The sequence below is a fragment of the Anarhichas minor genome, unplaced genomic scaffold (genome assembly GCF_050575085.1).
Source record: "Anarhichas minor isolate MPS153535 unplaced genomic scaffold, ASM5057508v1 ptg000028l, whole genome shotgun sequence".
Taxonomy (NCBI): Eukaryota; Metazoa; Chordata; class Actinopteri; order Perciformes; family Anarhichadidae; genus Anarhichas; species Anarhichas minor.
The window spans coordinates 5,426,403-5,438,541 of NW_027466474.1; the positions used below are offsets into that span (position 1 = coordinate 5,426,403).

General features: G+C 44.0%; 1 protein-coding gene across 1 annotated transcript in view; it reads right to left on the bottom strand.

Moving 5' to 3' along the window:
• The window catches only part of fgf13a (fibroblast growth factor 13a), a 39,874-nt gene extending 28,400 nt beyond the window's left edge, over nucleotides 1-11,474 (bottom strand). The window contains exon 1 of the mRNA XM_076103936.1: nucleotides 11,345-11,474. Within this exon, the coding sequence (XP_075960051.1) occupies nucleotides 11,345-11,474 (130 nt within the window). The remainder of the gene's footprint in view (nucleotides 1-11,344) is intronic.
• Between the last annotated feature and the right edge of the window lie 665 nt (nucleotides 11,475-12,139).

The following is a 12,139-nucleotide window of genomic DNA, read 5'->3' on the forward strand; positions in this document are numbered from 1 at the left end:
TCTCATCTTTTTAAGTGGGAGAACTTGCACAATTGGTGGCTGACTAAATACTTTTTTTCCCCACTGTACATTTGCTTTAAACAGCAGCGGGTTCTTACAGAACATTGTGAGGTCGATTCAATAATCAAGACTGAAAAAGCACAAAAGGCAGAGTTCAGAGCAAATTCCAGGCTTACGGTAATTTCATTTAGTACATGTTGCCTTTTTCTGGTTCGCCACAGCACACAGTGTCTAATGCTACATTACTTTTCCATCAGCTAGCTGAGGCAGAGTGATTAGCAGATAAGATCATGCAGCAGGATGTATGCACACATGCACTTGTGTATAGATAATTCAACTAGCACACATACATGCATAGTAGACACACACCCACAGGCAGCCAGCCCGGCAAATCTAATAGGAATCTCTAAATGCCTGTTATCGGAACAACATCCACTATCCATCATTGCCAGCATCACAACAGGAGGTAGCCGGAGGAGGAAATCAAGTGCAAGAGATGCTCCCATGCCAAAAAATGGATGATTGAGCAGTAACATGTTTGACTCATAGACGGTGTCTCGATGGAAGCAGCCCTTTGGCAATATCCATCACGGTGGGAAAGCTGCAGAGACCATAAACGACCACATCACTTTTATTCTCTTTTAAGTTATCCCTCCTCTAACTAACCCGAACACACACACACACACACACACACACACACACACACACACACACACACACACACACACACACACACAGGAGATGGGCTCTCGCCACAGTGAAGAGGGACATCTGGTATCAAAGAGAAATCAAGGAAGTGAGCTGCAGCCAAAATAAAGCAGCTCAGACTCTCTGAAAGTTTGTATGAATAACTCCTCTAATTATACCCCGTCTAGCAAGAGCAGTCTCAGTCCCAGAATACAGTAAGTGAAGTGATGTTGTCCTACATATCCTCTCCAGTATGACACATCAAGGAAGGGGATGGAGCGAGATTAAAGGCATCATCTCCGACACCAGCTGGCTTAAACTGTCTGCTTACCGACGGAGACACAAAGGAACGCTCTGAGACGGGCACCAGAGCACGAGGTCACGCTCGCTTCTTTTTTAAGAGTTTCTAACTTAGGACACATTGTTGTCTTAGTTGATGGACGCTTTTTTAGCGAGGATGATAAAAAGCTAAAACTATGCTACTCTTGAAAGTAAAACTGTAGCTGACATGCTGTCTTGCTTTATAAATGGCAAGTATGCAAGGTCTTAAAGGGGCAGTGCACCCCAGAATCAGAAATACATATTTTTCCTCTTTCCTGTAGTGCTATTTATCAATCTATATTGTTTTTGTGTGAGTTGCAGCGTTTCGGAGGTATCGGCCGTAGAGATGTCTGCCGTATCTCGAATATAATGGGTTTAAGGCATTCGGCTTGTGGTGCTCAAAGCCCCAAATAATATAAAAAAACAACAACAATGTCTCCTTCCAATAAATTATGACCCGGTTTCTCAAGGAAATCCACAGACCTTGTTGTGAGCAGTTTCATGTAGAAACTAAATAGTTCCAGAGGACTAAATCGTTGGAAAGAAGAAAAAATATGCTCTTGATTTTGTGGTGAACTGTCCCTTTAATTTAGATGAAAAACATTTGGCCTCACTTACGCCTGTCAATATGTTTATCATATCTTTCATCCAAGTATTTTAATAGAACCCTGATCTTGTCCATTAACCGGGTCCCTGTCCTCAAAATAACCCCATTACGTCTCTCGTCTGGCCTCGAGAATAGATGTGGATATTATGCCACGAGGTCAAATGTGCAGTGCAGTGAGCTGCGTGTGAACATTAATGAAGCTCATTTAGTCCGGCAACACACTCCTTATTTCCCCTGCCACTGATGCATTTCCGAGAGGAAAGTATTTGGGGTTCATTCCCATGACTGCAAAACCGAGAGACAGGGAAGCTGCAGGGATGAGAATATAGTTCTTCACACAGTCAGCAATAAATGGGTTCTCCATCTCTGGCACTTCACTAAAATGTCAAATGAATATTACAGGGGGATCAGAATGTGTGTGTGTGTACTTAAAAGCCCCAACGTGTTAGGTGGAACAGATTGACTAAGCTGGAAATGACGCGACAGGAGACGTGACTCAACTTATTGGAGTGGGTGGGTAAATAGGTCAACACGGAGTATTCCACTTTTCACTTTCAGTCCCTGCGCCTGTTAGTGGAGTCAGCACACAGAGAAATCAGTGGAAGCATAATGTCAATGGATGGTAGTGGACTATAACTGGTAGGAGGAGCTGTGCACAGCTGATAGAACCCTACAGAGGTATGAAAAAGTAGGGCAACACACAGCAGTAAACGAGTGATGCTTCTCTGTGGTCTGTCGTAGAAATATAATATGAAATGCAACACTGTTACAGAATAGCACTTGTAAATAACAATAATGAAGGTTTCCGTAATAACACAACATTAGCTAATCCCTTTGCAGACCTTACATCATGCCAAGAAATTAACACGAGCCACCAGCCGATTGCAATATTCATGCCTTCTCAAATCCTGCTGTCTTTATGAGCTGCAGTGCATCTGGTTTTAAGGTCTAGGTCAGGGTGAAGGTTGGTGTAAGTCATTTAGTTGTGTAAAGATTAGGGGCTAGACTGCATTATGTCAATAAGGGTCCTCACAGGTACGTGTGTGACTGTATGCAGAAATTTGTGGTGATTGACTTTATGTGTCTCATCTCGAGGAGAAAAAGTAGACCCATCCTCCTCTGTTTTGTTTTAAACTCCTGCAGCTAGTCTAGCTTTTGATGCAGCTATTGATTCCTCCACAACCACTCCTGCAGCATGCTCAGTAGTATCTTTGAATGTACCACTGCAGCATACAGAGAATGTGACTGAGGTTTAGCTATTCTGGGCTCCTCCATCTATCAGGGCCTACAGCCAAGATCTGCCAATGTGGCGTGCAGGGGGTCAGAGGTCATGCTTTAACATGATTGAATGATTGCAGTGAGCCTTCTGCTACCGATTTGAAGGATCAGTACAAATGACTGGGGCTCATATTATATTACAAAGGTTAGGTTCTCCCCAAGCAGCACAGCTGCTGTGGTATTTTGTGTCTGAAGTAGCTGCCGCAAACACGCGCTCATATTCAACGAGTCAGAACAAGTTCAGTGCTGCTGGATTAGATTCGTAGGATTCTGGGCGTGACCTGTGACACGCACACTCCAGGGTCACTGTGTGTGTGTTTGCAATTAAGTACATAACATGTGGAGATTAGGACATATTAACCGATGCTTTGGCTGTCGGAGGGCAGAGATTAGAGATGTGAGGCTGCGTGTCACTGGCCTGTTGTGATGATGGTTTACGAGTGATCATCTGTAATGCTGATGGACTTCTTACCTTCCTGCCTGATTGCTCCTCATTACATCACAATAAACATGCATCTGAGGCCTGTGACATCGTACTCACACACACACACACACACACCAGCAGAACAGAGCCAAGTGTTAGTGTTTTCACCGTTACATTGAGGAGGCACTCATTTCTACAGCAACATGTCAGTAACATGTAGTTGCCTTCTTTTGGTTTCACGTTTTAGCACTCTGACCCATCATGACCTTATGAAGACAGGGGGTTTTAACCTTTTGAGAAAACATGAGAGAGAGAGACAGAGACAGAGGGAGAGAGAAGAGACAGAGGGAGGGAGACAGAGGGAGGGAGAGGGAGGGGTTGAGAGGGAAACATATGAGAGTGAGAGAGAGAGAGAGACAGCTGTAAATGTTTGCTGGCCGGGCCTGATGAGATGTTTCGATGACTATCTCTCCAGCCAGTGGATTAGCGAGCTAACACTTATGGCTGCCATAAGGCCGTAGCGCCCGGAGAACACACGCACACAAAGCTGAGTCTCCTCATAAAAAGAGGATGGATGTGCTGTGTTTTTTTTGTACATTTGGCAGAGGGGTCTGTGGGGTTATCCAGGTTTGCATGGTTGGCTGAGTAGTGGTAGGATTCTGCTATGTCCGTCATTTGCCTTTATTACTGCCATTGTGTGCATACGTATGCGTGTGCGTTTGTATGTGAGCATGCAGCCTGCCATGTCTCACCATGCCTCTCTCTTTGTTGTTTATTCAGTCCAATGCCCCGGCCTGCTTGGTTGCTCTGTATACATGCTGCGAAATTAGATCTGGGTCTAAGATAATGACTCGCGGGCCTCGTGTTCACAGCATACTGATGTGAGACAAGCAGCTGAGGGCGTGTCTGAGAACAATGAAGAACAACAACGCTGTAATGGCACAGGAGCACTACGCTCTGCTGGAGCTTGTTGGAGGTGAAAGTGACTTACTTCCATCAGTGCAGAGGGTAATGGAGGAGCACTGTACACTTTAGTGAGCGGTAACGCATGCTGGAGGGGGAGCTGATGAATGGGAGGGGAAGCAAGAGGGAACTCTCTTTGACAGTTGAAGAATTATCATTTCATTAACAATATGCATTATTTATGTCTAACCCATCTACTGCTCTGGCACATACATTTACAACGACCCCTTTTCAGGCATAAATTTCATCGTCTTTAATAAAAGATCCGTGTGATGATACTGCAAAATCCTAAATTTGAGTGAGACTATGACACATATATGCACACACCTGCCTATATAATACACTATTGCCACTTAGATGTATAAAGCTGTGGAGGTTAAGGAAACCGATCAGGTGTGAAACCCAAAACTCTGTCCAGACATTTAGCCACCATTGAAATGGAAGTAAACAAACAAACTGAGTCTCTAGTGCAGCGCACAAAAATCCAACCAATAAAGTATGATTGGGGAAAGAAGCGGCATAGCATCTGACACGACTGTTGTTACGAGTCTGATCCTATTCTGGACCAAAGGTTGTTGAGAGTAAGCTGACCAACTTGTATCCAACATCACTGTACAGTGTGTTTAACCCATGCATGTAGAGGCAGAACTTTTCTGGTCTTTAAGTTGGCTTTCATCAGGCTCAGTGGAAGAGCCAAGACCTCTCTTGCGGGCTGTCAGGCGACATGATGGGAGAAATTGGATGTCTGTATGAATCCTTGCCAACATCGGCCCTGGCAGGCTGGCGCATTACTCGGTGCTCCCTGAGATGAAGCATGTAAGGTCTTCACAAAACCCCGCCAGCACCCACGATGACCCTTAAACTGCCTGTCAGCTAAACTGGCCTGTTGTTCTCTCAGTCTCTGCTAATGTGGTGCTGAGGCGGTTCTGGTGTCACCTTCACAGAAATGAGGAAGCTTTTAAGGTCTTCAGTAGTCAAAGTGCAATCTTAAGTGTCCAATCTCGAGTTGCCGGAATTTTGCAAGTTAGATAGTATGTATCGTCATATTTCACAATATTAGTTGTAGTGCAGAAACATGTAGGTATGGAAAGCTTTACATAGAGCAGCGGTTTCCAACTGGTCTGGGTTCCACTTTCATACTGTATGTAGGGTTTTGGAATTTCCGACTTTGGCGATACCGAGAACACAGGATATGAAATTGATCTACTAGCAAAAATGATGAAATAAAATGACAGATGCCGTAATGACATAGAAAGTCTCAGTCCTCAGATAAGGTAACTCCCTGTTCAATTAAAGATACAGGGAAACTAAAAGTGTTGGTTATTCGCTGCACGTCTTTTGGCAAAGTTGGCCATAAATTCAGGAACAACTCGTAAACACGTTCAGATCACGACCCACCGTTTGGGAGCTTCTGAAGAAATGATTAACAGCGTGACATTAACATTGACAAATGGAGGTCTGGTCTGTTCATTCATCAAAGTATGAGGTTTATTAAGACCACGTCTGGGGAGGGTATAGATTGAAGATAACAGAAGGTCACAGTCAGAGGTAGCAAAAGAGAGATCCGAAACCTTCTCTCGTAAAATCACAGATATAACATGTTATACAGTAGGGTTCAGTATTTGTTCACATTGAATATATTATCTACTAAATGTCTTCTCCCTAATAAGTGACGCTATTTTGTGTGTATCTGTAATCTCTATCCTGGCAGCTGTTTGGAGCCACTTTGCGAGACTCCCCATTAATGCGGTGCTGACTCAGCAGTGTGCCTCATTGCCCCAATTAAACAGCTCAACGCGTGTTCACTCTGGGGAGAACTTACACACTTGCTTGTGTCACAGTTACTGTAACCTGACTACTCTACAGATGGTTTCTGTCGAGCTCAGATTTAGAGCTGGTCTGTAGTTGGAAACAGGAACTCTACTGAGTAAAACGATGATAAGTTATGACCATTAGTGACATAAACTGGGATTTTCGGGTCAAAGAGAGTAAAGCTGCTAATGTCTATAATTTGTCTATATGGTGTAGAAAACAGTATATTGCTACTGTACTGTAAACTGCATCTTTTTACTCACTGGTATGCAGTGAATATCAATCCTTTCTCTGTCCATTAACATAAGACAAATGTAATGTAATTTATAAACATTACCCTCAAAGCATGCACTAAACAAATAGGACATATAACAGATGTGGACTGTTTACTACTACATTCTGCTTCCTTTCAGTCTCTGTTGCCATTTTTAAGGATGAACAACAATGAGCAGTTTACTTGGCTAAAAAGTTACATGCTAACGATGCAGACGCTTCCATAAAAGTTGATCATTTGCAAAATATGCTACATTTATCAAGAGCACTGTGTAATCTAGGCCCTCCAATTCACAAATCTGATTGGTTTTATGAGATGTTTTTAGTATGTTTAGGTGACATGCAGTACCTGGCACGGTAGAATTTAGAGTAACCATTCCTGATATCCATTCATTCCATTTCTGAACAGAATAGTCCCGGTCCGTTTGGCTGTTTTTGGGATGCGGAGGCGAATACGTGAGAATTGTTAATTAAATAGACACTGATGGAATGTAATAGGCCTGGCAACTTTAGTGTGCTTCACTTCTCTGCTGGTCTCCTGAGTAGTTTCTCATTAATGTTGTCATAAACACCCACTCCTGCTGTTTGTTTATGCCTTTAGATTAAGCTCCAGCCAAGCCAGAAATGAACGCTGTGGCAACATTTCTGCCTTAATCTGAGGAACTAAGTAGATATATAGTAGATAGTGTCTCACTGTGGCTTTAATTCTTGCTCTTCTTATCAGCTATTAAAAGAAATTGAAGCGTATTCACTCACTGACCATCTGTTTCAAAGTCGAGGCTCGTGCTAAAACTTCGATATGTGGCTAAATGCACACTTACAGGCGACCAGATAGGTAAGCGCAGCAGAACCAATGTGACATTGAAACTCTCCTCCCCAGCTTTCATCTCTCCAGGCACCAAATCACATTATCATACACATGATTTATTCATGCACAGTCTATTTATGTATTGACTTAGACAAACAGAGTTGTTGCTTTCATGCAGAAAGACTGCAGAGGAAAAAAAAGAAGATTAAGCCAGCTGTTGTTGGAGCATGAGTGCATCCTGAGGCTGCATGCTTGTCTCCTGTCAACATTGCAGTATAGTGTGCAGGACTCAGTGAGACACTGCAATGGGATACTTTGTCACGCGGAGCGGGGCTGGACCCCCCGAAATGTAATTGCACTCTGTCGACTTCGTGCTGCATCCCCGCCATGTATTTTACATGAATGGGGCAACTATTCATTCCTCTTGCTCCTCTGCTTACATTTTTTCTTGGCTGAGTGAGATGAGTTATTTTGTCAATATGGCTGAAACCAATTAGATAGCGGCGTGAATGTCGAGCAACACGGCTGCTGTACTTCATTCTGTCTGTAAGAGACATATCACATTACTGATGTCTTTACATTTTTTCGTTCAACCACTCAAAACGTGCCTGCGCTGTTAAAATGTAGATATCAAAACATTCCCTTCTCACAACTGCATTACCATACAAAAACATAAACATCATAACGTAATAGCGATACAAAATTCATCATGATGAATTGCTATTCGAGCAACTTTCACATTTCTGCCAGCTACGGTGAAATGAGCAGATACAAAATGCTGCCGAGGGTTGGAAGCCAACCTAACAATTTACTGTGTGCTCCACCAAAAGGTCAGCAGTAATGTGAATTATTATGCGACTTGTAAATAAGGGATATAAAACACACAAAACTGCCGGTTTGATACTTTAAAGGTTAGGTTCACAATATTCAAGTCGGTGTTAAAACATTATTTTAGTGCCTGTATGAACTATATGACAATGTGCTCGCAATTTAAGAGCTGGGGGACAAAATCCACAGTGCTTGTTGTCAGTCGTCTGAGTTATCTAAATCAAGTGAGTGGAAACACAAAGAGAACATTTTGTAATGAAAAGACTAACTATGGAAGAGGATTCGTTTGGGCTTTCAGTTTCATTCTTGATGCTGAAAACAGCTGGGTCAACGACAACTCTTACAGATCACTTCTGAACCCTGATGACCTCACTTGGGACAGCCCCATTCATTTCCAACCCTTTTTAATATGAATGGAAACACATGTCAGACAGTTATCTATTTCTATTTCTAAGTCGTTTGGCATTTTAAAAGTCATCTAGTCACAAATGAAAACATACACATACCGCTCATGCCTTTTTACCTCTGTGTTTACATCTCTTTATGGATATCTGTCTGCCTGTGGCCTGAAACTATAAACACCGAGTCTTGCAGTCATCTGAATTATGAATGGGATATTTACACAGACCGGGCCCCTTCGGGCACCATCTTTTGTTGTCGCTGTGGAGAAACAGAACAGCGCTAAGAGAGAGAGACAGAAGCAGAGGAGACGGGAGAGAATGATTTGAGCATTAAGAGGAATCGAGAGGTGGTGACACAGACTCAGCCGAAGAGCGTGTCAAAGTGACTTTCAAGACAGATAACAAACTGTCTGACTAACTTGATTGACAGCGTGCGGCACACACACACACACACACACACACACACACACACACACACACACACACACACACACACACACACACACACACACCTCAGGATGGAAGAGGCAGGTCCAGTGCTCTCTGTCTGAGTTCTTATGCTCCCTGCAGCTCCACAGAGATGAACCGATATGAATTGAACGCCAGAGCCCAGGCCTGTGTGCTGTTCCTGTGTGCTGTTCTGACGAGCACATCTCCGGTGACTGTTGAAACCAATATCTTGGCTCTCTGTGCCAGCCACCTCAACGTAGTGCTGCTGGGATATGCATCAGAGGAATTGGACTCAGAGGACTTGATACGGCGGATAACTGGCTCTGCCAAAGCCTCGTTAGATCTTAATGTTTGTACCTTTCAGAGCACTTGTCGCTGTCATCTACGCAGCAGCAGACACACTCGAGCATCTCAACTGAACACACACCAACACAATCCTACAAACACTGCCTTTTACTACTTATAGTGTGATAAACAACCTAAATCTAAGACAACCAACCACACTTCCTGACTGAAACGTGTGTGTGTTGCGATCCACTTTGACTTGCAAACTATATTGCACATGAAGCTAAATGATCTAATCCTTAATAAGTGCAACACAAAGGACTTGGAGTGTTGTTGCCATGGTAACGATGTGACAAGGCTGACTTTACTGCTCAGATCTCTCAAAACATACACGCTTCTTGTTTTTCATTTTAATATCAAATACCATTTTCTACATAAAAAATATGTGCAAATATATCAACTTCTACTATTTCAATATGCATGTTGTGTTTATTTGTTATTTACACGTATTGGAAAAGGTGTGTGTGTGTGTGTGTGTGTGTGTGTGTGTGTGTGTGTGTGTGTGTGTGTGTGTGTGTGTGTGTGTGTGTGTGTGTGTGTGTGTGTGTGTGTGTGTGTGTGTGTGTGTGTGTGTGTGTGTGTGTGTGTGTGTGTGTGTGTGTGTGTGTGTGTGTGTGTGCGCGTGTGGGCTGCTCCTCACATGGTTAAACAGAGTTTCCTTCTGCATCATGCATCATGCATCAACATTAATGACGTCCTCACAAACAGCTTATGTAACAGCTGTAGTCTCTCCTCCTTCCTTTGTAAATTCAGTCACGTCCAACTGCTGCAGCCAAACTGAATAATACATCTGTACTTTTCTAGCCAGACCTCCGCTAGTATTCCTCTGCTTTATCTCCCTCTCTCTCCCACAAGGATAAGTGCATGTGCTTGAGTCCTTCAGCAGGCACACAGACATCCATCAACAGGTTAACTGATATCTAAGTGTTGCACTACTGTACCAAACGGGGTCCTCTTTTAGATGCAATAGAGGACACACCAATACATTGCAGAACACATATCAGGAGCAAGATAATTCATATCTTACCTATCAGGAAGTCTGTAAAGGAAAGCAATTTCTACAATCTCAGCACTCTTATCGAGGGATAGATGATAAATGAGGCAGTCAAAGAGCCTGAGTGCCAGACAGTGCAGGGTAAGGAAGCATGCTTGGAGTAAAAGGATCTTTTTTTTACTTTACTACCTGTCCTAACTGTACAAACGTCGATAACGTATACAGTGTAAGGTATGCATGCAGGCATATCGTCATGCTGCTACAAGCACAAAAGATGTGGAAATAGAGGTAGGGGGTAAACGGGGACACGGACGCAGTAGGAGGGAAAGAAGTGCTAGGGAGGAAGGGAAGGAGGAAAGGAAGCACTGAGAGGGTAGGATGCAGCCATCAAGAGCCACAGGAAGAAACATAGGAAGCACAGGGAACAAGAGGGGATTGGGGGGGGTGCTGACTTGCAGTCTGTAGCTAAGTAGATCAGTATTTAGTCATGAATATAACACATTTCAATCTCACATCGTCTTCAGGACAGGAAGATAAAAGCGCTTCACCTTTTTTGTTCTAGAGGCCAGTTGAAGTGGAAGCACACACTGAGATTGAACTCATTAGGGCAGCAGCTGCCTCCATCTATTACCCATTTTACTTTTTGCACGTTGTTTTGGTCCGTGCATGTGCCTCAGGGTGGCAATGACCGAGTTAATGGTTCGGGGTAGGGAGGGGTGGGCAGGGGCTACAGATGCTGTGCTCCTCACTCAGTCCGACGTAAGAGGTGTGCAGGCACACACACGCACACACACTCACACAGTACAAACCCAGGCCGGAGGATCCCAGGGAGAGATGCCCTCCTAAAGGTTCTCTGCAAGCAAACATGCCCTAAGCATTCAGTCTTATACGATGCTCAAACACACACACACACAAGCACTCACACTTCCGCACGCTCGTTCGTGCACAAACACACACATGCTAGAAAGGGGCAGAAACACACCAGATGCTCTCCAAGAACATGAGACGGGAATGAAAGAGAACTTAGGTTTGAGGGGCGGAGAACTATCAGTTCACACAGAATATGAGAGAGAGGGGGGGGAAACAAGACGGGAGTGGGCGGGGGATACGAGGAGCATCAGCAAATCAAAACAAGGAGGGGATGCGATCAAACCTTCGGGCTCTGTGCTGTCTTTGTTGATGGCTTGCTTCAGCGGGCAGCAGAAGATTTCGTGACACTTAGCGCGAAAGGGGGACCCTTTACTCCTTATATCCGCAGAGTGGATGGAGTCCTGCCGTAACATAATGTACTCCTGGGTACCTGGGGCAGCGTCATCCTGGACTGCGGTGGTGCCATAACAGAATGAACTGGGGTTAGAAAAACTCACCACACACAGAAAGAAAAGCACAACAACAGCAAAAAACACAAGGCAGTAACACAGGCAAATGATAATACGTCACATATTAGCTACAGCAATAGCTTTAAATAACAGTAATATAGCACAGAGGGACAGAGAGAGAAGGAAGAGAGAGAATAGAGGGACAGAAGAGGATAAAGAAAGAAATAGACAGGTTTAGATCAAGAACACCAAGTTCACAAAACAAATTAAAGACAACCAACAACAGTTAAATATAGCCTGTGTCACTTAAAAGGAAAAAGTGATCAAATAACACAAGGAAAAGGGGGGAGGAAACAATTATGTTCAAAGTCAGTGTTATGGCGGACACAGATCCATGAGCTGCTGCTGCGCTTTGATGAGGTGACTGTCGGGCCGGGAGAGCAGTGAAAGGTTGTGGGATTGCAGGGCAAGCGTGCAGTCTGCTGCTGTATAGTACACTGCAGAGTATAGTCAGCGCCACTGGAACTGAGGTCAGGTGGTGGGTGAGTATGGCCCCATGTACTGTATGAGTAGGCAGGCAGATGCAAAGGCATGCACGGGCCTCCCGGAGCGGCCAGCGGACTCGTGCT